Here is a 25,875-nt window from a genome sequence, read left to right on the forward strand (position 1 = left end):
GTTGTCAGTGGTTTACGGGTGTTCAGGAAATTCTCTTTCAGAGAGAAAACAGCCAATTGTGCCTGGTATTGCCTGCAAAAGGAACTCCTCCTGCTCGAGGTTGAGGCTCACCAGGCACAGCTGGTACAAGTACAAATGCAAGGATGCACCAAGGACCAGACGGACGGTTTGGTCCGGTTTTGTGGCTGCCGTTCTGGTTTTAGCGCTGCAGTTCCATCTGTTCCTAACAGCCCAAGAGACCCTTCACCGCCAGCCAAACGTAGTTGTCCGAGACGGTCCCCAACACCTCCCGAAAACCCGCGCCCTGCATCACCGCTCTGCTTCGAGCCGCACAAAGGCGGTAACAAAGCCCGACCCGGCTAATTAGGTCAGAGCCGCGCCGGCTGCGGGTGCGACCACCGCAGCCCTCCCTCAGCCGAAGCTCCGAGCCTCCGCTCCGCTCCCCGCGGCCCGGCCCCGTGCCGTCCCCGGGGCTGCCCCGCCGCCGGCCGGGCCCGGGGCTCACCCCGCGGGCGCAGAGCGGGGCTAAGCGCCGCCCCTCGCCCCCGCCCTCCCGCCTCCCGCCCGCCGCCAGCCCGGCCCCGCCGCCTGGTACTGCCGCCGCCGCTCCGAGCGCTGCCCGCTCCGCAGCCGGCCCGCCGCTGCTCGGCCCGGCCGGGCGGGGACTTGGCAGCAACTCGCGGGGAGGGAGAGAGAGAGGGAGAGCGCCTGACCCCGTTGCCCGCTCCGCTGTGGCTTCGGGGCGGAGGAGGAAGGTCCGCGCTCGGCCGAAGAGCAGCAGCCGCCGCCGCCAGCGAGGAGGAGAGACGGAGAGGCGGCCGGAGCCCCCTAAAGTGCCCCCCCAACCCTGCACTGCAGGCTACATTTCCAGCTTCATGGGCAAAGTGTGGAAACAGCAGATGTACCCCCAGTACACCACCTACTACTACCCCCAGTATCTGCAGGCGAAGGTAGGGCACGGCGCGGCGGGGCTGCGGCCGGACGGGGTCCGGGGTGCGGACACGGCCCTGGGGGGGGCGGGAGGGATCGTCCGGGGGTCGGAGACGGGAAAGAGCCGGCGGCCCCTTCCCGCCTACTCCTCGCTGCCGGCCTGCCGCCCCGCCGGACCCTCCTCATCCTCCCGGAGCTCCCTTCCCCCGCACGCCCTCGGCGAAGCGGAGCTCCGCGGGCCCCGCCGCCGCCGCCGTCTCGCTTCGCGCGGGGAGCGACCCAAAGTTCGGGCGGCGGCCCCGAGCCGCTGCCGTCCGCCGCGCTTTGGGCCGGGGCGGGGGCGCGCTGCCGTGCGGGGGGTGGCGGGGCTCGGCCGCGGTGCTCCGGTGGCGGCCGTCATTCCGCCTCGATGGGGGCACCGCCGCCTGGCCGAGCGCCAGCGGGTCCGCATTGTCTGAGGAGTTGGACCTTTGTGAGCAGCCGCCTCGCAGTTTCCAAACTGGCTTGAAAAGGCGTTAAGGAGCCGGCTGCCGACGGTTCGTGCGGTCCGCGGGTAGCTGTCGTGTGCCGGCAAATGGATTTTAGCGGTTCCAGCGGTGGTGGATCCCCAGCTTTTTGTGTTTTCTATTATTTTTTTCCCCTCTCTCTTCTGAGGCTGTAAGGGCAGCCAGCCCTTACGCTGCTCTAGAAGCATCACGCTGCAAACTGGCAGATGCAGAGGTGGTTGCATCAGCTGTCTGGAACATTTAGCGTAAGCCTCTCCAACCACCGGTGTCACTCCCCACAAATCAAAACGGACCCATATGAGGCATCAATGTGTGAACTTTTTTTTAGAGGTTATAACTGTGCTATGGTTTTATTTTTTCCTTCCTTTTTTCTTCCTTTTTTTTTTTCCTTCTTTTTTTCTTTTTTTCCCCTATGGAAGTGCTCGGCCTGTACGGCAGTAAGGACAAGAATTCTCTTTATTTGCACATATGATAGGCTCTTCTGTTTATTGTGCCCTGTGATACTGTATTGTAAGATGTAATTTATAGTGCTTGGCCGAAAAATAAATTTGGTCTGACAGTCATGATGCATTTTACAAGTCAGCAGTGAGGAGGCTTTGAAATGTGCTTTCGTATATACAGAAATTGACAGAAATACGATGAAGGTCTTTAGGTGATTTGAAGTGAGTAATTATCTCTTACATTGTGTAATTGACACCAGGCTAAATAGGAGAGCGTGTCACCATTTACAGATTATGCCGCAGAGCAGTTGCTTCAGGACTCTTTAGATACGGATATTTCCATGCATTATTTTTAGGAAAGTACAGTGCCTGGCAGATAGCCCCTCACATCGCTCAGCTCTCCAGTGCATGCCTATATATGCATTCTCAAATGAGAAAATGGATTTGTTCGGCAGCATTTACTTTTGTGATTTTATGTGGCGTTAGTAAGTTATGAACCGAGTCCACACCATTGAATATACATAAAGCAATGTCACTTGGCTTTTCTGACCTGTAAATAATTGAAGAGGGAGGAGAGCTCTAATAGCTTACTGTAGTTACTAGGGGATGATCCTAGAAATCCATGATCCTATGAGAAAGCTTGATGGACCGTCCTCTGAAAATGTTTCCTGTACAGATAATTTAATATTGATTTGTGTTACAGTCAGTGACATCTTCAAAACATCTTGCAGTCTTTGCTATAAAACGATACGGCCTGAAATCACGCTACTTTGTTTCAGCAGGGAGAGCGCACGGCTGTTTGACCTACACGCATGAAATCAAATATCTGGGATCCAAAGTTCCCTCTTTTGAGAGATCTTGATTTAAAAGAAAAAGAAAAGAGAACAGGTGGCCCCTTGCTGGGGGCAGGAGGGCCGGTAACCGTGAGTTTTGACATTCGAGCATGCAGAATTCAGTAACAGAAGAAATCTCCTCGTTACGGATCCCCTCTTAAAAAAAAAAAAAAATTCGTCTTTTTCAGTTGGTACATTCTTTGGGTTCTAAACAGAACCACTGTCCAGTACACTAAATATTTCAATAATTCTGTAGAAATCTTTGGTTGTCAAACCCGCATTAGAATAGAACTGAACAGCCTTTGCTATCTGTGTGATGGGCGATGGTGCATGGCCACACAGGGGGAAGGAGGAGATACTGAGGCTGGAAGTTTTGCTTCCTGTCTTGTCCTCCCTTAAGTGATGATGGAAAATCTGCTGACTAATAAACCACAAATTGATAATTAGGAGATGATAGGAATTACTTGAAGATGGATATGTATTTTTTTCTCCACTGAGAGCTCAGAGATAATCATTAGATGTTGCATGCACTGCTAATGGTTCTTAGGGTTAAATGTGATATGGTCAACTGTTTTAATTGCTACAAAATATGTTATAGATTTTAAAAACAGATTTTGTATTTATTTGTCATGATCCTCACAGTCTTATCCATGAAGCATTGAAGCTGTTTCAGTTACATATTCTGGGAGGAAATACAAACAGTTGCCATGATTCAGCACCTCCTTCCTCTTCATCTTAGAGAGTTCAGCATCGAAAGAGATGAGGGAAGCCATGGACTTAAATAAAATGAACAAAACAAACACTGGAAGAAGATGTAAGGCTTTTAATATGAAAAATCATCACGGCAATAGAAATAGAAAGTTTGAAATGGTTTCGAGTTAAAGCTTTTGTAACCTCTTGCATGTTCTGGGCTGACACCATTTTTACATTATTTTACTCAATTAATATCTATTAATTTTTTTGGATCTTCTAATAAGTATATGTTTTAGGACAGTTTTCATATTGTAACATTGCTTGGCATGTCAGAGAGCATCAAAAATATTTCCTAAGTCCAGCAGACACCAACATTTTAGAAAATGATGCTAATTAAAATGTATATGTTTTACTAATCCTTAAATGCCATTCTGACTGGTAGGTGTGCTAGGTAGAGCGTTGTAACATTACAAGGCAGCTGGAGTGCAGATAAACAAATACAAATGGGCATCACTAGGCTATAACTTGTTTGTTTTGGTCAAGTAAGAAACAGCAGGGAATTGCTGCTTTGTTTCCCTTTACCAAGGTATCTAAAGGAGTTCAGGGACACAATGTGCACCAATTTACAAAGACTTTGTGCTAGCTGTCTGTATTGCTGTTTTTTTCCTTGGAGAATAATATGACAGTCTAAGTGTGTAATTCTAGTGATAGACTTCTGCATCATAAAGCAGATTTTCTTGGTGTAAGAAAGTGTTTGTAGAAAAAGGCAATGTATCCTATGGAGAGCTTGGTTTATTTCAAGTGCAGGCATTTTATAGCGATAGATAATAGATAATGATTGTGTTCTCTCTCTTTCATGTGGTATTAGATTACAGCAACTCAATTTACAAATCTTGTGAATTTTGCTAAATTACCTTATATCGTCCTTCCAACTGTGTCATTTGGTGGCTGCAAAATGAGTGCCCTGGCAGTCAGAATAAGAACTAACGTTTCCAGAACTGTGTGTAGGTTTGTAGGCAGTTCTGTGGATGGATGTAAACAGGAGGTGAGCAGGCAGATCCGACTGTGTCAAAAACGTATTTTCAGGCTGTTGACAGCAAACTTTAAAATGGGAACACTGAGTTTTTGTGCAAACCTGTTGATGGCAGATTAAGTGGGACAGCAGCTAAAAGGGGCCTTGCTGTAATAACAGTACAAAGCAGATAGGAAACTTTCTTATTAGGAGACCGTGGGTAATCCACAGTTTAGCGTCCAGGACACAGACTTAGCAGAGAGATGGAGGAGCTGCTGGTTCTAGAGCAGAAGCTGCAGAACCCCCCGATGGTTTGCTGCTGCCTTTCCTCAGCTTTCTGTGCCCAGCACAGGTCTGCTGCCCTCTAAAAAGTTCTACTGGCTTCTGACCTGATTTTAGCCTGCATAGATGATTACCAGTTCTAATCAATTTTGTTTATATTTATTCCATATGGATCATGACTGCCAATTCTGTACACAATGAAAGGCAAGTCAGGTTTGTAGGAACACAGAGAATGGGTGAATGTATTTATAAGGTCTGATAGAAGTAATATACGCACTTGTGAAGTTTTTAGTTGTCCACAGTTCTGAATCTCTCTGGTTCTGGACAGGGTGTGGAAATCCATTGGGGAGTGGGGTGAGGGGAAGTACAGGTTTGCTGCAGGCACATCTTTTTCGTCTCCACACAGATACGTGATCCCATTAGCCTCATTAGCCTCTCGAATGCGTTCTTTCCTATTCCTGCAAGGCAAGGGCTTTATTGTGTCCCACAGGTGTAACTATCCAAATAACTCCTTCTGAGAGTATACCACATTGTGGAAGGGAAAGAAATGTAAACTACACCAATTTTAAGAAATACTTGAAAGTACTGGAGGTGATCCCTCCAGCTCCATAAAATCATCTCAGGGGATATAAAACAAGTGGAGAAGGGAAGAGTGTTCCCCAAGAACAGCATTTTTGTCTTCTCCCAGACATCCATTCCAGAAGTGGGAGTGCTTGTGTCCATCCATCTGGGAGGCCACTGACTTTTTGTGACTGATCTCAGTGGCTGGTTTATGTAATCATTCCAGCTACCTTTGTTTGAGTGGAAATCTCTGTCCTTGTCCCAGTTACAGCTCCTTTTAACTTTTGAAGTTTAGTTTGGGTAGCTTGCTGTGAACTAGAAATATGTTCTTCAGAAAGATAATTCTTGTATTTTCAGAAGTTGAATCCTTACTAGAAATGGATTGGGCAAAGTTCACACATTGCTCTGCATGCATTCATCCTCCTTGCCTTTAGATACTCCAGTTTTGCCTTGAATTATTCTGTACCAGAGCCTCTCTTGAGATGTAATGTCAGATTAGTCTGATGGGTAAATACACGTTAGAAGCAGGGTGTAACCAGATATGTTGATAATAGCAATAACTTAAAGATTGAACCCAGATACTCCACGCTGGAAGCATGGCAGTTTGTTGGAGTGAGGAGGGACATGTGTGAATGTGTAGTGTGTTCAAGTGCATCACTGTTGTAATTCTCTAAATCACTCTGATGATGATAAAGACACACTCGGTGCAGAAACCCTTCACAGTATCTTCATCGTGAAGACCAGCTTTGTTGAAGTCAGTGTGAGTTTTGCTTTTGATTTCAAATGAGAAACATTTTATTTCTTTGAAATTTGATTCATGCTTGGGATTTGCTGATTATGTTTAGTTTGGAGGTGATTGGCAATAACATGATATTCATAGTTTTGGAAGAGCCAAAGTGAGGCAGCGTAAAGTGGATGGCATGCTCAAGGCTGTGATCAAGGAGAGGCAGTGATATGGTGCCCTTAAAATGTGCCTATTTTGTATATTTTTTTCTGGGGAATCTTTTTAAGAGAGGTTTTAAAAAGCCATGACTTTTCTGCCTTAACGCAACCTCCTTGGGGGGAGGAATGGTATAAATATATATGCGCTTAGAGGCTGAATTTGCAAACTGCAAAGAAAAAATATTTTCCTCACTTCATTAATGGCAGAAATGACAGATTCTTATTAGCTTTGTAATTTCAAGAAGTTTGAGACTAAACTCATCCCTGGAGTACGCTGTGCTTGGGGCTTAATTTGATACTGCGTGATTGGCCTCATTTAACAAATGTCAACAAAATCTTGGTCCCTCTACTTGATTCAGTAGTAACTTCACTGCTGGTGTATGAGTCAGATCCCGAGCCTGGTAATAGTATGGGATTGAGTTTTACACAGAAGTGGTAAACCAATATATGGCTTGAAAAAATCTCGAAAAGCTTATTCAGTGCTGTTTTCCTGTTGTGTTTGGTTGTTATCCCCCCAGGCACCAGGTATATTCCAACACTGTGTTCAGATCATTTTTTCAGTAATTGTGGTCTATGAAGTAAGTAGGCAACAACCGTAGGAGACAGGAATTGTATGGCATGTCTGATTTGTACTAATGTATTTTTTAGCTTTACGTTCAACTCAGTATCCCAAGGCAGTCATGAAAAGGATCCAATATGTTTGTGGGGGAGAAGTTAAATTTCTTTCAGTAAAGTAGTTCTTTAAAGTATGTTTCCTTTCACAACTTTACTGTTACTCTCAGTAATGACTATAGTTTTTTCTATAAGCCAGAGCTGAGCATGCTGCTTAGATTCTTACCCTTATTTGTTAAGAGGACTGTGCACTTCAAAATACTTTGCCTCTACTTTGAGCATAGAACTACAGGTCTCAAACCGTGATGAAATTTCCTGTGAGTAAACTTCTAAGTTTCCACTTCGTGCTGAAGGAACACAGAGATTTGCCAGATTATTGAAAATTTCCAGTGGAGATTAACACAATGTGGTAAAGCACTGTTTAAAACTATTTTTCTATAAAACGGTACATTTCAGAAGAATATCTATTTAGGATGTACATAAAAAAAGATCAAAACAAAACAAACAACAGAGAGAATTTCTAACCTGCTTGTAGCGCAGGAATCTGTGCTATCAGTGTTGATACTACATCCATCAGTCTTACTCAGAAATATAATTGATGCTACTGATTCAGTGCTCCTAATGAAGTACACTTGTTGTGATATCAATAAAGAGGTTTGAACAAAGGCATGGTAATAAACTGAAAAATACAGCTTGGTACAGTTGCATGTTTCAGTTGCAGCCTTCCAAGTAGTCATAGTCAAGAATAAGTAACAATTTAAAAACACATTGTTTTTCATGAAATGATGTTTTTAGTTTGAGAAAGATTCAAGATACACGCTCAAATCTAGCCAAATGCTTGCTACAAATGGTATACTCATTTTTGTTGTATTGCATGTGTGATTACGGCCTGTGCAAAGCTGTGGTCACAACTATCTGTGGGAGAAGAACCTGCTTACTCAAAATACGGAGCTCTGCCTTTAAATGCGATTTTGTTAACTTCTGAGTTATATTGTCTCATAATTGAGGGAGGCTAAGAGCTTGGCTTGGATGTGAATATGACCAGGTACCATGGCTCACATTTTTCATGGTAGCCTTCGTAAGCTGCTTTGCTTTGTTCATGGTCTGAGACTGTATTTAAGCTTAATTGCTCTGACTTGATGAAATATTTCAAAATTCCAAAAATATATTTGAGCTAAATTTCTGAAATTTCATTGTATGTGTAAGCCCCATGAGATTTGCTTCAAAGTCATTCCAAGTAGATAGAGCGCTAACCCAGAGTGTTCAGTGTGACTCTGCACTGAGAGCGAGGTGTTGGTCCGCCATCCAAGGGTAGCGGGAATGGGTTTCACTTTGTGGCTTTTACTACAGGTTAAGAGCTGAATTCCCTTGCTTGTCTCTTGGCAACACACGCTGACACAATTTCTATGGCAGTTTATAGGCTGTGGCAGTATCTGTGACCTCTTCTGTCCCTCAGGCCATAGCTACATAATCACTTTAATTTTACATAGCTATGCACAGCAGCCAAAAAGGGCAGTCTTGTCTTTCCCCATTGCCCCGGGCAACTCATTCCTGCCCCTTCCTGAGTGCCAGTACTGATGCGGTCACTTACTGAGCTGAATCAAGAAACCAGTCTGACTGAAAACCAACCCCCGAACTCCCAAATGTAATGCATTATTGCAGCGCAGCAACTAATGAGATACTTGAGGAGCTGGAGATTTTCATGGCTATGGGTAAAGTTGTGCCCCCAAAATAGTGTACCCTCTCGGCTCCTGCTTTCGCAGAACAAAATGATGTTGCTTGCTTCTCTAATTACAAGTTTTTTCCATATCCTTAACAGAAAGGATGAAGGATCCAAACCAAAGGAAGATGCAACACAGCTCATAGGCAACCTAAATCTGTTGATTGCACATATGAGCAGATAGCTACTAGCAAAATTTTTATATGAACTTATTTCTCATTTACTGTTTTAAATTGAGTTCGATAGTTGGTGCACTGAATGTTTGAAAACAAAACATCTCAGTCTGTGTTTCATTCTTAAAACCAATGAATGTGGGAGAAAGTGTGAAATAGGTTGCTGAGAGTTCTTAAGTTAGATATAGGCCTGTGAGGAAGAAAGAATTGAAAGTAAACGAGACTTCCAGGGGCCTTATAGCATAATGTTACATCTAACTTTCCATTTTCAGCACTGTGCAACATTGATATTTTATTTTATTCTGGGGAGAGGGGAGAAGGCTGGCACTTCAAATTAGCAGCAGCTGTAGAATTAAGACAAGGGTGTTAGTGACTCATTTGGAAAAGTACTAGCTAAAACATTCTGTCTCCTAGAAAAAACATTTAGGAAAGGTTTGTGATAGAAACTTTGAGTTTCCTGACTAGTGCCTGTGACCTTCTGATTTCTTCCAGTTTTGCTTTTGACAATTGCATTTTAAAGTGAGAGGAATACATGGGGGTCTTGTGGAGTGGGGAACATCTCTGCTCACAGGGCCAAAGCCTCCAGAATTCTTCTTACCTCTTTTGACCCAGTCAGCCATCCAGAAGTTCAGATTCTTTTATTGTTCCAGGTGGAAAGATAAATTAGTGATATTCAGTTGTTCCTTTGACGTAGCTGAGTTATTTTGCTTTGCTGAATGCAGAGCAGAAGGTCTTGATCGCTTCCCTCACCTGTGGCTGTGCTGGGGGTGTGCTGCTCAGCCCAAGGCCTGTTCCAGCAGAGCTGCCCCCAGCCTGTCCTGGTGTGAGGGACTGTCCCCAGGTGCCAGGCTGCGCATGTAAAGCAAAGCTGATGTAAATGTGCTAAGCAGGCCAGTTGTGGTATAGGTACCTGCAGTGCTCCACTGGTTACTGGCCTCCAGGTAGAGAGTGACCCATTAATTGGGGTGCTCTGAGCCTGACCATTCTAGTATCCTTCCCATCAACTTGTCCACCCATCCAGACCATAATGTCCAACCTTGGGTACAAGAGTATAGTGTGAGAGAGTATCAAATCCTTACTGAAATCAACGTGAATGACATCTGCTGCCCTCCCCTTGTCTGTAGATCCGGTAGTTTTCTCACAGAATTGTCAACAGGATGCAAGGCAATAGGTGCAAGCTGTAACATGAGAAAACTGTAATTAGATATGAAGAAATCTTTTTCTTGCCGTGAGGGTGGCCAAGCACCTGAACAAGTGTGGAGAGAGGCTCTGGGATTTCTGTCCTTTTGCCACCTGCCCCAGCTGAAGCTGCTCTCAGAGGAAGTTGGACTGGATGACCTCCAGACATGCAGAGCAAACCAAGTTGGCTGTGATCCTATAAAGTACACCCTGATAACTGTATCATCAGCGTAACCAGCTCTAAAGTAACTGTTCCTTCCATGTTTCCTCGTTGTAAGCTGTGGTGTGGCATTTGGAAAGGTATAGAAGGAATTATCTTTTTCTATTTAATGTGTATTCTACAAATATGCAAATGCCATTTCAATAATCTCTTCAGCATGTAAATGCCTTTATCCCATTTCAGCAAGTATCATATGTAAGCTGCTTAAAATTTAAGATTTTATGTTTGTCTATTTTTCTCCTGTAAAAAAAAAAAAAAAAAAAAAAAAGGACAATAATTAACTCTAAATAAAATCTTGTTTCTCTACAAGCCAATACTATTTCCTGGAGCAGCGAAGAGGACTCAGGAGGGCAATGTTCTGACTTTCTCATAGAGAAAACAGGGGAAGAATGAGTGCGTTGCCCTTCCTTTACAGTTCAACTGTATCTCACATGACTTTTCTTGGAAATTACGGAAAGTTCATCAGCACTAGAATCTATGGATGTCTGAAGGGCTTCCAGCCCGCTCATCTAGCTCCTCTAGCCCACTCTATTAGGACTTCTTTCAAGTGTCTTTTATATACTCACTCCCTCATGTGCTCTAAGGATTTTCACTTGAAGGTATGATAATCAGAAGCTTTAATGATCACAAACTCTGAAGTTAATCCTAGAGGTGCTGCTTCTAATGGAAAACAAAAACAAACAAGAAACCCCACAAGACCACAAACAAACAAAAAGCCAATACAAACAAACAAACAAAAAGCCAATACAAACAAACAAACAACCAGTTTAAGTTAGCAGTTCAGTTCATTTTTCTTTTCTTTTCTCTTTTTCTTTCTTTTTTTTTTTTTTACACTGCTAATGAATGTGACTGTGGTTGTTTGTTAATTCTGAAAATCAGTTTCCATTTTTGGTGCCAGAATATATATTTAGGGATGGGATAATGTTGGCCTTAAGATGACTTCCTTGTGGCCGGACAGTGGCATTATTGCTCCAAGTTATGATAATGGAAATGGGATTACCTTAAAGAAAAGTTATTTATTTCCTTCTTTATCTTATCTTGTTTACTTTGATGGTGGCTGGGCTATCTGAACATAAATAAATGTGAAGATTTTTACAAAAGTATAGGATTGAGGAGATTCATGCATATAAGGTATTTGTGCTCTTAGGAGTTTTAAATTCTGTTCTTGGACTTCTGTTCAGTTGTGTGCCTGGGACTAGGGAGATATCTAATGTCTAACACTTACATCCAAAGTAGCTGTGCATCTTTCTGTGAGGGAAAAAAAAACCCACACTGAAAAAATGAAAGAATGACAGGTGCTTACTTTGTCATGTTGCCCCAAAAGATGCAGAAAAGCAACTATATGTATTTTATATCTGCTACCACTTTCCTTCTTTTAAAAACAAAAGTGGAATTACGTGTCAGATGAATAATTGAACAATGGAGAAATGAATAATAAAACTCATTTTTTTACTCATGTGAAATACAGTAGGCCATTTTCCATGCTTACTTGTACCCTACTCATCTCTGTGAAGGTTAGCACAAATGGCTCATCTTGCTGATATTTATATAAAGTCTAGAAATGCATATATTTTGAACAACTCAGCTCCTGTATTTTTCTGGAGTGGATCTTCTTAAGAATAGGACTTCATCTGAGTGTCTTCTCCAAACATTTATTCCATCTTTGTCAGTGATGGAAAGTGTGCTGCATCTCCTCCAGATGTTGTCATCAAGGGAGGATGCTGCAGATCCCTGTGTTCTGGTAATGGTTGCTAGCATTGCATATACACATTCTGAAATGTGATAGATGTATATTTTACTTCAGATTTATGTGCCGATTGTTAGGAAATACTTGCTGTTGATTCAATTTACTTAATGGACTAGGTATTATTACTCTTGGATTCTTGACAGTGTGCTGTCTACTCTGCAGAGTGGTCTGTAATTCAAGAGACTGGGCAAACTAGTGTTGTACGTATGTGCGTGTATAATTTATTAAATATCCTGGGTTGCTGGCTGTGTGTAATGAAGGCATTCATGTGTAAAATGGACGCTTTGCTGTGATTTTCTCATAAATTAAGACTGTGGTCCTTCAGTTGACACTGATAGCGAGCTCCATGTGTTCTTTAATTTCATGCCCATGGAATCTTCTCTTTGCAGAAAAATCATGCAGGAGGACCTTCATTTTATTTTTCTTGCAAGCTAATCTTCAAAAATGAAAAACATAACATTATCTGTTATCTTATTTCACTACAGCCTCCTATTTTTTCATTTTAAATGAGGTAAGTGCGGAATCTCCAGACCGTACCAGAGTATTGTTCATGCGAGCCAAAGCTGAATTCAGGAGCCATTTACTGTGGATACCTTGGAAATAGAGGAGAGAAGGCTTTCTGGTGTCAGGGGTTGCTGTATACAAGTCTGAGCATTTCTACTCGCCTTATTACTGGAGGACATCAGGAGACTGAGCTGGGCTTTCTGGAAGCAGAAAGCTGAGAGCCGTGTCTGGGAATGGTGAGCACTTCACAGCTTTGTGAGGATCTTTTGATAATTGGTACTTTTAGGAATAGTATCTGGAAAAGAGGAAAGAGTGGATCAAGACACCAATGAGATAACAATACTTTGGTTTCTGCAGTTGTGTGTAGCTGTGGCTTTACTGAAGCAGCAGACATCTTTGGGCTGGTGGCCCAAGCACAGAACTGGGGTTGTTCCACAGGGCCCATTGGCCTGGCTTTCTTTGCACCTCCAGCACTGAGCTTATCTCTGAAAGTGGGTTAAATAGTCTCTAAGCCCGGCTATAGACCTGTCTCTTTAACCTCACTTTGTCATTTGAGATAGGAAAAGAAGAAAACGTAAGTGAGAAATACAAAGCTAGACGGAGGGAAAGCATGAGAAGCAGTTTTTGAAAGAGGTAGATTGCTGTAGAGAAAAGATAAGGGAAAAGAGTAAGGCAGAAAGGGCAGGAAAGAGAAAAGGCAGAGAGCCGAGTGGAGAGGCTGTGCCTTGTGTGCCAGAGCATGGCATGGGAAGGCAGCTCCGGCTGCCAGGCTGCCCGAGGGGAGCTGCCTTGCCTACAAAAGGGGATTTAAGACAGCATTCTGCAAGAACTCTTTTTGGGAACTGCTAAAGTTCAGCAAAAATGAAAGGTTATTCTACAAAAACAATGGAATTTTGGGGAATAGACAGGCAAGACCCTTGGGAAAGGTCTTGTTTCGTGTAGATTTTGAGAGGACAAAAGATATCTGTGGGATAAATTTGGCAGTTACCTTAGCCTCTAAACTGGTGTGGCCAAATTGCAATGCTGTGGAAATACCTCGCAGAGGTAATCTTGTCAGACTTTGCCATTTCATCTTATTTCTTGTAATTTATACATTTTCTTATTACACTGAAACTAGGGTGAGTGTAAGGACTTCCTGAGCACACTCTTAAGTGACAGGGTGTTGTTATTATTCTTTTTTATATTTAATATTTTCATAAATTCTCTTATCCTGGTGGGTCTGACATCAATCCAAGGCTAAGAAATATACAGTATAGTAAAGACTAAATGCAGAAACAGTTGGCATCCACTTGGCAGCCAGATTTTATCACTAGACCGTATCGCACACTACTCCTGGCAAAAGTAGCTGAACAAGAGAAATCAGAAAGCACCCATCTCAATATTGAAAAGAAAAAAAAAGGAAAAAATTGAGTTCAGTTGAAATTATACAGCATATAGCAGCCTGAGTGAAATTTTGTATTTATAACAACATATTTTCATGTTTTTAAACTTTGCACATAGAGCCATGCCTTCTCATATTAAAGTTTTCATCATTCATTTGCACTGTGTGTACAATGTCAGAATCCTTCTGTGTCTGAGCGTGCTGCTTTGGTCATGTGTCAGTCAGATGGAAAATCCGAGGCCAAGGTCCTTGCTGGCAGCCTGAGCTCGGGCTAGAAATAACAGCACAGCCTGCTTTGGTGAGCAGAGATGGGCTTTCTCTTCAGATTAAGATCACTTGGAGGAAAAAGCAAGACCAAGAGCAGGTTTAAAGTGCTGAAGTCACCACTGGAGAATAGTGTTTTCAGTTCCTCAAACAGAGATGGGACACATTTGCATGTTTTAATTTTTTTTGTGTGGTGGCCAGAATGACTCTCAACTTTGCAGTAGCCTCTGGAGGTGGTGCAAATGATGGTTTTACGGAGAGGCAACACAGAGCATGTGTTTTTTGCCAGCCTACCACTACGAATCAACACAGCCCAAAAAAGGGCTTTAGTTTTATGAGAAAGGAGTCACAAACAGTAGATAATGATTTCACACTTTGCATATGTTATCCTGAAGCTACATCTTGTTGAAAGAAGATAACTTTTATTTTGTTTAGGTTTAATATCTCTCTTTTTCTTCTGGTGATATTTGGTTTTGTTTTCTTTTCTTTTTTTAACTATTGGGTGTATTTGTGATGCTAGCTCACAAAAAACAGTAAAATCTCTGAGTTTTGGCAGCATGTAGTTTTGTCCCGAATCTCTCATGTGCAGTGATCCTCTGAGAATGGTTTTTGGCATCTAATTGCTTGATTCTGACAGTAGGGTTCTTTGAGAGACAACTGCTTTGCAGGCATTGTGCACAGTACCAGCACAGCGAGCACTGGTGGAAGGCCAGGTATAAGGATTTATTAAGTATTCTGGAATAATTATCCCCCAACTAATATCAAGTGAGGGGGGCTTTCTTCTTCAGTAGGAGTACCATTGTCCAAAACAGCTTAATCCACTTTCAAAGCCAGCTAAATAAAAAAAGGCATTCTTATTCTGAAATGTGATTGCCTTCTCATGGAGTTACTTACAAGCGTTTTAAACTATTCTGCCTTTAATCTGATACAGTTTGTATGGATACGCAAGACTTTAGTTCCTACTTTTCAGGACTGAGCTTCATGTGTTTGGAAACAGAGATGTAAACACACTGGAGTCTTAGAGAATAAGTTGTCAAAAGTGCAGAATATTGATGTTAACAGGAGTTAGACCTTCTCTACACTTAAAGATGTAATGTAAGTTGTAAGGTAATAGTTTTTCAGAATTAGAGAGTGTTATGAACTGTATGGATAGATGCCCATATATCTGCATGTCTGTTAACAGAAGTTATTTTGGAGTAGTTCTGGTGAATTTGTGAGTGTAGACAAGACTTAATTGAACAAATTCAGTGTGCTAAGCTCATGTGAACTAAAACTCTATTAACTGTATTGCCCTCTAATTAATACTTCTAATAGTTTTAATTAGATGGCTAAATCCAATAATACCAGAAGTGAATAAATGCGTAATGAATATTCATTGACTTCACTAAGTGAGACCTTTGCCTGCACTATTCAGGATTGGGCCCCAGCACACTTTGAAGAATGCAGATGAGATTTCTCTACATTCTTTTTGATGTTATCTTTCTTGAAAATTGTAACTACTGAGGTTATAGGAAAGTCTTGAATTTACTTTCATTTTGGAAAGTTGCTAGATTATGCAGTAGGAAAGCATACAAGTAACTACTTGAATGTGTGTACAATAATTACATTAACACCTTTGTTTTAAATAATAGTTTTATAAATGAAAAGCTATACTATGCAAAAAATGGATGTGAAGTAGCTTAACTTTATGAAAAGTACCATGATGTATACACATAGATGTATTTAATTTAATTACACTAAGCATTGGCACGAGACATGAACTCTGCTCTGTAATAGCTGTATAATTGGAGGGGAATGAAGCTAAAGAAGTAATGCAGAGTAGCATTTTACTCTAAATGCAGAAAAAAACTCAGCTAAAGTCTAGATTTCAAACAGAATTGCACATTTGCATCCCAGGGCAGAAATTGGCCGTGTGCTGGGAACCACGAAGTCTCTCAAGGTAATACTTCATAACTATGGAATGTATCCCATGACTGATATGTAGCTAAGAACAGAGAATCAAATTACGCATTAGAAATAGTTGGAATGAAATATATTTCTAGTAGAAGAGAGTAATTAGACTGGGTAACCAGCATAATGTCAGATAATGTCAGACTAGTTAGAAACCTGATGGGGAACGAAGCAACAAGTACATCTCGTTGTCAGAATGACTGTATGTGTACACGCCTTATTTCCAACAAAATTAGATGCTATCTTTTTCTAGTACTTCATTTATATCGAATTTAATCAGCCTTCAGCTCAGTGCCACAATTCTTAAAATGCTAAATCATCGGAGTAGCATTTGGGACTATCTTGTAGTTAAGAATATTCATATGATTTCAAATTTGAAGTTTTATCTGATCTCTGTAGGTCAAGCCCTGACTATTTGTCCTGCCTTTACCATAGCTATGCATTGTCTGTATTCTGACAAACTTAGTTATTTTTGAGTTGTGTTGAATTTCACATAAGTATTCAAAGATATGTAGTTGGAGAAATACTATAGTGGTTATTCTGCTATGTTGCAGTGTGTCAGCTAATTACAGAAAGCACATCTTGCAGTACTCATCCCTGATGAGTGATTTCACATGAAGACTGTATGTTCATATCAAATCTAGTAGTCATTTCTTAAGTGAAATTTCACTGCCCTGCTGAGTATATAATACAGAAGCACTTATATAATAGAAACTTGGAACACTGTAAATGATGTCCTTTGAACAGTAAATGAACTCTCTTCTTTTATTGAACTGAAGTTTGGAATGTAGTGTTCTTTGTCTCATAATTGTCTGCCTACACACACGCAGTCTACAGTTCTAATAACTCTCTCTTGAAGGAGCACATATGTCCTAATTTTTTTTGCCTCAATTGTATATTTTTGCAGTTGGAAGATGTCTTTATGTTAACAAAAATAACTTCATAATGATTATACGTTAGAGTTAATGGCGCCAGTTTTACATTATTATGTGCATGCTTACTTGTTGGATTGTGATTATTTTCGGACGAGCCATATAGCTTGTGGAAATACTAAGTGTTTTTTTGCTCCGTTAAAATATTCATCAACATGTTTGTTGAGCATGCGCTTTCATTTTTATTAATTTATTGTTGCCATTTATTAGGCTGTGATGAGTATATTCACTCGGCAAGGTAGCAAAGGGTAACAGATCCATTTTCTGTCCAAGAAAATTGCACCCAATAAAAACAATATTAAACCAGGGCTCTGTAGGAGCTACTCATTATTCTTTAAAATAAAAGGATCAGCCTGGTATGATGTCTGTGTTTCAATATAGCTAAATATTCAAAACAAACAAACCAACAGCAACAAAATTGTCATTTAAAGTTTAGAGCGAAAAGCATAAGCTTCATTATCATGCTGATGTGGATGAATCTTAAAGATTGTTTACAGTAAGGTCTGGAGAGTTGCCTAGCACTGGAGTGTACACAATTAAAAAACAGAGCTGAACTTTTCTTTCGTGTCAGCATATGGCTAAAAGACCTCCATTGTACTCATATGATCGTCATTCTTGGAACTTACAACATAAACAGGAATAGAGAACATTCACTTGTAACTCTATCCCATGATAGCTATGCTCACCAAGGGTCAGAACTTTATGTTTTCACCTATAGAGCTTAGGAAGTAAATTAGATATAAAAAATGATAGTAGGGATGTAGTAAAATATGAACTCCCTTCTGCAATGTGAATGTGTACCTGAATGTGTGAGTTGCAGATATGGATTAACAGTCATTTGACATATTGGAAAATTAATTTTGATAGTGCTTGTAAACTCTTATGCCTGTGACTAATAAGCATCCAGATACTCATCCTTTCTTTGGCAGTGTAACCCAAGAAAAGCAAACAGAAGTATACTAGAGCAGCAAGCCAGCTGGTAGATTTTAAAAGTGGACAATCTGAATTGGAATTTTGGCTTGGTTTGTCATTAGTCCCATAAATACTGGTGTTGCACGTTATAAGACCGGGAATTTCTGGAATCACCTATATGGTTTTATAAGCAGTCCGTGTTTTTTTCTAATTATTTAAAAATATTTGGGATATGAATTTAGTGTATGTATATGTCAGAATAGCTCTTATGTGCTTGTAACTAACTTTATCTCATTAAGTTGCCGCACTCTTTCTATTGAGCTGTTTATGTAGAGGCCATAACTCAGGGAACATTCCTGATGAAGAACTGTTAATATTAATGGCTGCAGGTAAAAATGGAAGCTAATGTAGGATATGAATTTAAATGTGCGGTATATGACTTGCTTAAATCTAGGACAATTAAGTAGGTTGCAGGCAGCTGATGACACTGCAGAAAGATGAGCACTAATTCTATTACCTATGAAAAATGCTCAGAACTTTCATCAGCATCCAGAAGTCCAGTTCAAAGCTTATGAACAAGTTATAAACGTGAATGCTTCAAATCTCTGTTTTCTTTCAAATACTCTTTTTTTTTTTTTTAAATCGAGACCTTTTGACCCTTCCTTTCTGATGTAATAATGTTAATCTGTGCTATTTCAGATAATCACAACGCTTGCTCACTGGATATTAAGAGATTTTTGTAGTATTTGTACACTTGTAATTAAAATGTTTAAACGATACATTATCTTCACTTTCACTGAGCCATTTTTTTACTGCTCATTGACCAAAATTATTCACACTATTGTCTGAAATTGCAGTCTATTACAGTTATGATAGAATAATTATATTCTGCTCTACTACCCTGATGGCAAGACGAATAGTCATCACTTTACGTTCACAGACCCTCAGTGGTGTCTGCTCTGGAATATTTTTTTTCATTTTGGGAAGCATGGCACCTCATTAGTCTGCATGGGGATGCAGCTGGGAGCGGCAGCAGGCGAGCACTGCTGCTTCCCACAGAGAAATCAGGAACAGCGCATGGGTCCCTGTGTGAGTAGTGGTAAACAGATTCATTAGCAATCCCACCGTGTGTTTGCTAACGGTGGTAGATGGGGCTCTTCCAAGCACCCTCAAGGAGTTATTTTTGTTTCGGAATATTCAGGAATTTTACCGCCATTAAAATCAGTTTTCTCAAATTACTTTCCTTTGAGTCGGGCCTTTCAGCCAGATGGGGTTGGTATTACGTTGCCGGTATTACTGCCGGTACCTTTCCTTCCTATTTTTAATACCAAAGTGTTCTTTTGGTATCTAGTGAGTTCTTCTTAATTTAGATGGATCATCGTATGGTCTGGGAATCCACAGAAAGTCCCTGGCTGGCATAGTGGAATTAATATGTTTATGCTCTAAGTACACAAATTAATGGACAGTAAGTGTGTGGACAGTGAGAGGAATTCATTGTATGAGCAAAGCAATTGGTGCTCTGCTTTGTGGTTGTAAGTTGGAGACAAAACGGGGCATTCTTAGGGTTTAGGTGGTGACTGGTATTTAGATGTGCAAGAACTGTGGGCTGCTGTGAGGAAAAGAAAATGCTAAACCTGAAGGCAAATAACTTTTGCGAATCACAGCTGTGTCTACTGTGAACCACAAAGGCTTGCCTGCTCGCTGAGATAGGGTTTTGTGTGTGCGTGTGTTCCTGCTATCTGTGCATCATGACTCCTAGGAGGGACACGTCCTGCAGAGTTGCAAACTTTTATCCCAACAAATCTCACTGCTTTTGGTTACTAAGAAAGTAACTCCTGGTAGCTCCTGTCCTTGGCAGTTCCAAATAACGCCGAGCAGCGCAAAAAACAGGGTGGAAGGTGTGCCCTGGCAGATGGAAAACTTCCTGCAGCCAGCTCTGGGAGCTGGAGGTAGAAAACCTGTCCCCATCCCTAGTCTTGCATCTTGATGTTATCCAACACTTCAGCTTTGCCAGGAGACCTTCCCAGTGAGCTCCTTGTGTGCTAGACGGGAGATGCCCAGCATCCAGTTTGAGCCACTGATCTCTGTAAAAGAAGGTATTTGGAAGCGGATGCAAGTAACTGGCACGAGAGCGGTGGCAATCCTAGTACTGTCAGAACTAGCAGTGTTTTTAAAGGAGGCATGCAATGATTTGGTTTTAATTAACTAATATGAGCCTATACTTAACCATTCTGCACAAATGTTTGAATAAACAGGAAATCAGTTTAAAAACTAAATTTAAACCAAAGGCTTTCTGTGTCTTCGTGTGGAGGCTAGACATCTCAGCATCTTACTTTAAAACAATTTGAAATGTAAAAAATGCAGAAACACCAGCTAGGGAGTTACGTGCACCTCCAAAAACTGGCCCCATGGATAAGCTGTTGGGGTCTATGTCTAATGTCACCAGCTTCAGTCCAGAGTATTTCCACCAATTTGAGTGGGCTTCTGCCTAGTGAATAAGTGGGTAGACTCTGAAAGCCATTGTAACTGGTTCGCTTTGATTTGCCATCATCACATTTCCTTTAAGGCATTAAAAACATTGAACTGCACTGAATATCTTGTGGCTGTAAATAATTGTCTTAATAAACTTTTTGTGCCTGCTAATATATATCTACCTTCTCACTGGCAGCCCATTTTTCTTTTAAGGATACCAAATGGCATGCATTTATAGCTGGTTGCTCTGTGTGCTGGTGCCAGCCAGCCCAGCGCAGATAAGGGCTTGTCACTGCGTCCGTGATAAATCTCCATTAGGTGCGTTTAGAGCTAGGCCGTATTTTACTTGTTATGGTAACTCCTGAACTGCAGTGTAGCTTAACGTGAATTTATAGAGAATAGTATGTACAAAATATGTTTATCTTTTTTTTTTAATTGTAAAAGGAAGATAGCTTTTTATTTTAGTTATACTTTTCTTTCACCTTTGACTTAATTTTTTAAAGTAAGGGGAAGGATGTTATCTGATAATTCAGAATGTTGGCCAGATGTCTCTATGTTATAATGATAGCATCGTGGTCTGAACTTTTTAAGACATTAACTCAATAAAATAAGTCTTATAACAATTACTGAATTATAACACCCAAATAAACTTCAAATTCTGATAGGTATTTTCTGATATATGCTTGGATCCAGGGTGAGGTGCTGAACAGAGGTCTTATTTGCGTCCCAAAATAATGTCCTAAAATGATCCACGAGTAATACCCAGGCATTGCATTGGCTCCCTATCCAGATGCATGAACCAGATTCTGTAGTTATCTCAGTAGACTTGGTGCATCCAGTTGGTGCTCCCTGCAGCTGCACAGACCAGTTTGGTGTTGTTCACAGTGCTGTGCTGTACCTCAGAAAGTCAATGATCTGTGCACTCTGTCTCATTCGCTGTTTCCAGGGAAAACTGAAATGTGTTTGTAGACCTTTCTGTCCGATGCAGTCAGGTTTAACTTTGTGCAAGCAACTTTATTTGTACAGTCCCTAACCACTGATGTGATTGGAATTAGACAGACGGGGAATCCAGATACAGATCACACAACAGGTTTCCCTCCTAGTCGTTGTCGCCACAAAATCCTGATGTCTAACCTTTAAGTTGTTTGAATAGGTGTTTTAGGTTTTTTTTTTGATACATCTTCCAAGAATGAATTGCCAGGAAGTTGCTGTCATAAAATCTCGCTATTTAATGAATGTGAATGTCTTCACTAATTTTCCCAGAAATTCATTACTGTGTATTTTTTCATGATATAAAATGCATGACAAAAAAGGCACAAGACAGTAGAACTTATAGACATCAAAAAATATAAATACAAACCACCATCTCCCATTAAGTGAACTGTGGTAATAAAAAAATTAAATCTCCATAATCCATGCTTCCTTTTTTTATCTTTTTTTTTTATTTATTTCTTCACAAGGACAGAAATGGATGGGGCATCCATGTGAAGCAGCATGAATTTGCAGTCAGAAGAAGAGGACTATTAACAATAAAATCCCATGGATGCAGTCCGGAAAGACTTTCTTTCCAAACGTGCTCTGTTGTAAAGCGCTGGGATTACTCATAGTAGTAAGGATTTGTTCTGTGACATTGCAGGGTTGCCACCCAACCATTTTGTGGCTCCCAAGATATGCAGGCCTTGTATATAAAATAGAGGAGCTGACAAACAAATGGAAAGTACTTTTTATACATAGCTGTGCCACTTTTGGGAGACCAGGACGTATGTGAGATGGGCTGTATGGCACCGTCGTAGTTTAAGCAGCATTCTCCAGCATTTTCACTAGCAAGCTCTACTTCAGAATTGATGGCAAGGATATGACCCCTGTGCTGCATGCTCGCAGGCTGCAGGGTGGTGGGAGGCCAGCTGTGGAATGTGGGAAAGTGGCTGAGCTGCTCAAGTCATGCAGGGAATGTTAAATGTGTCTCCAGCTGGCAGGAGCCGCGGCTTAAACACAAGGTCTGGATCTGGGCATGGCCGAGCATTCCCAGCATCCCCAGCGCTCACTGCACGGAGCGCGGCGCCGATGCGTGTCACAGATGGATTTAGAGGAAAATGAAATGCCTGTCACCTTTAGTGAAGTTCTAATGGCAAATGAAGGGAGGCAGTGGAGGCTTAAACTTCTTTATTATAAACTGAACTGTAACAGTAGTGCTACCCAGACAGCGAGAAAAGCTAATTCTACAGCTCTCAGTGGAGAAAGCAAGGATTCTCGTATTTTTCTTTTTTATTTCCTTGGGGTATGCTCCTCACAGAGAAAATGCAATTTGCCCTTCTTTAGCAACCCTCTAATTTAGTGGGGGTGTTCTCTCATTTTCCTTTCCAGCAACCTAATCGATGAGTTCCTGGTTCACAGCAAAAGCTACAGAGAGACTGCCGTGGTATTGCAGAGCAAAATTCATTATAATTTCCTGAGATCCCCCAGTGCTCCTCGATTAGCAGGGCAGCTGCTATAAAACCCCCTAAGGAGAACCTGCAGGTATTTTCATGTGTTTTTTCATGCTGCTATGAGCTTTGTCTTAGCCCCGAGCTGAAGGGAAACAGTGTTGGGACAATGCTTATCCTGAGCTGAAGGTCCCGCTGAGGAGTCAGCTCAGTGGCTGCTGCTCTGTGGGTACAGACAGCGTAACCTCAGAGCTGTTGGGGGATGACAGCGTAGATGTACCCTGTGAGGGTAGTCTGGGGAAAAAAAGAACACAAGAGTTCTCAGGATTATGAAAAAAACTATGAAAATAAATGCAGAATTAAAACTTTTAGGACTTTCCAGTGCAAGAGGAAAATTTCAGTCCTTTTGCATTCATTGAAGTGGTGAATCAAAATAGCATGGGCTACTGAAGATTTTACATGTGGGCACCGTTTTGCATTATGGAATTGCTGGATAGGAGAAAAAAATAACGTAGCAAGCAGGGACTGGAAATCGATCTTCTTACGAACTGAGTATCTGTTGCACAAGGGCATCAGAAGATAGCACATTTGTAAGCTCTCTGCTTGAGAATAGCAGAACAAAAGGCTTATTCGTTTACTTGTGCTTAACCATAGCTAGTTTTGTTTGGTTTTTTTTTTCTAATTCTGGGAGACATCTGTCCTTAAAACTATGGTAGAAACGTATCTAGGATCAGTATGGGCAGAAAAGCTCTCTGTAAAAAACATTTTCTTTGTAGCTCTTCTCAGTAAATTTGGATATTTTTTCCCAACAGTATTGTGAATAACGTGGGAGGTTAGAGAGAACTATGTATTAAATACGACATAATCATCAGTAGCAAACGAATTATTACAAACTACTACATAAAACTACCCAACCCTGTACAGCCTTAGCAACAGTCCTCAGCTGGAGATTACTTGATGCCTTCCTAAGGTTCATTTTCATAATCAGATTACAACTTCAAATCATCAAGAGAAAGCATCGATTGGCTGGCGTTCAGCTTTTGTTTGGCCGAAGGCTCCACCCAAGTAATTCTGGTCATGAGACATTTTCTTCTGTTAGAGTCATAGCTCAGAATGTGTCACAAATGGCATTAACATTGAAACAGCAATGGGCTGTGCCTCCTTGCTGCTAGTCCTGACCACAAACCTCTTGACGCTGGTTCAGTAACAGAATGGAGAAACACGACAAAAATGCTTTCTTAAACTTTTCCTATGCAAGCAATAATTCACGGGTTTTTCGAGATTAACTCTGGTGAATCTTGCTACACAGATTTCAGACGTTATTTTCTCCAGCTAACCACAGGCCTTCCAGTGCCTCACCTCTCCATGCTCACAGCTGTTTGAGGAGAAACAGCATCGAGGGGATAGCTGCCCTTGTTCCAGCTGTTTTCTTGCAGTTTGGCACTACCACTCAGCTTCACTTCAGGGAAGAAAGTTTGCTGAAGGGAGTAAGTGAAAAAGGAACATACCTGGAACTGAAATAGAGCTTCACTGAAAAAAAATCTAGTTGGGAAAGGAGTTGGGTACAGTGCTGCCAAGGGAACGCAGATGACCAGAAGCAGAGTACGTGAAAGCTTGCCTTCCAACCTCCTCCTCAGTCTGTCCTGTGGGAATAGGAGGATCCTTACTGTAAGGAGGTGGATTGGCTGGAAAGTAACCCTAGCCCAGTGCAAGGGAGATGCAGGAGGAAGCTTAAAGGCTGCTGAGCTAAGATTCTGCACTTTGCACTAGGAGCAGCTGAGTCTCAGGCATTCCCTTCTGCTCACTGCTACTTGGTTTTGGCAGAAGAGCAAAAAGGGCACCTGGAGGCAGCAATACCTCAGACTACTAGAGGAAGATTTGCAAATGCTCATCTGTCAAAGCCTCAGTAAGGCTGCAGTAAGAACATTCACTGCTCTCCAGTAGTCAACAAACAGAGTTTGGGGTGTATGTTATCAATAGAAGCAGCTGGTGCAAGTAGAGGGTCTATGGAAGAGAACGTTAAGTGCTTATAATTTGTGCTCTGATGTCTACAGCTCAATTCAAATTACTATCCCATCATATAGAAGATACATTGAAATACTAAAGCTGTGTTTTCAGACGTACAGTTTTGTGGCAGTACCGATTTGAAGCATCCCTCTTTGTCATCAGCCATTCTTTCTCCCCGCATTACTCCATCAGCAATGCCAGTGTAGCTGTTAGCGGGCCATACAATGAAATAGATCTGGGAATCGGTCCAGGTTAAAAATAAACAGCAAAAATGAATACCGGGAACAAGCAGGATAAGGGAGGGAATGTTTATGCTAGCACTGTTGCTGAAAGAAATGTTTAAGAAACTTTTTGGATTCTCATTTACTATTGGAGAAAATGATGACCAATGATCAGCAAAGTAAAACATTAGGTCTGTGTCCTGACAGTCTGAGGGCAACTGTGATTATTGTGTATCTAGATATTTTCCCTATGAAGGAGAATATGTTTCTGTAGGCTGGTATTCATTTTTTACATCCGTGGTATTACCATGGAGAATATGGCTTTGTCAGAACCCTCTGTAATCTCTAAGTATGAAGGGGATACAGAAATTAAATATTAAAAATTGCTTTTGTGCTGCAGTGGAGGAAAAAGTAATTGTGAAACCAGGACTAGAATTAGGGAGTTTCTGAAGAAAATCCTGAGCTACAGTATTAGAGTATTCCAGTACTGGATTTTTTAGCCTTTGCTATAATAAAGTAGCCCAACAATCACTGTAAAAGGTTTAATGAAGTATGTAAAGAATAGATACTTATTTTCATTATTACAAATGAAACGAGGAAATGAATTCAATCTCAAAGTATCGAAATAGGGGGAAAATGAGCTACTTCTCCCGAGTAAAGATTAATGACTGCAGTTGTAGAGTATTAAAAAATAATCCAGTCAGTCTATTCCTGCTGGAGAAATCATCTTCATGCCACGGAACACTATATAAGCTCATAAAAGGAAAATGAAATGAGGAGAACGTGCTATATTTGTGGAGAACTCAGATTTGCAAAGACTAGGACACCCTATCTGTTGCATTTGTAAATAGATCTTTTGATTCGTGTAAATAGGGCATGGCACACTGCACTTCATATCTGCGGTTAGTTAAAAACAAACAAAATAAAAGTAGTGGTGAGTGGCTATGTGTGTGGATGCT

General features: G+C 41.3%; 1 protein-coding gene across 2 annotated transcripts in view; it reads left to right on the forward strand.

Moving 5' to 3' along the window:
* RBMS1 (RNA binding motif single stranded interacting protein 1) overlaps positions 589-25,875 on the forward strand; it is a 138,960-nt gene continuing 113,673 nt past the window's right edge. For both annotated transcript variants that reach the window (XM_021397677.1, XM_021397678.1), the window contains exon 1: positions 589-950. In XM_021397677.1, coding sequence (XP_021253352.1) covers positions 876-950 — 75 coding nt within the window. In that variant the 5' untranslated portion in view covers positions 589-875. The remainder of the gene's footprint in view (positions 951-25,875) is intronic.

Source organism: Numida meleagris, chromosome 5, assembly GCF_002078875.1.
Source record: "Numida meleagris isolate 19003 breed g44 Domestic line chromosome 5, NumMel1.0, whole genome shotgun sequence".
Taxonomy (NCBI): Eukaryota; Metazoa; Chordata; class Aves; order Galliformes; family Numididae; genus Numida; species Numida meleagris.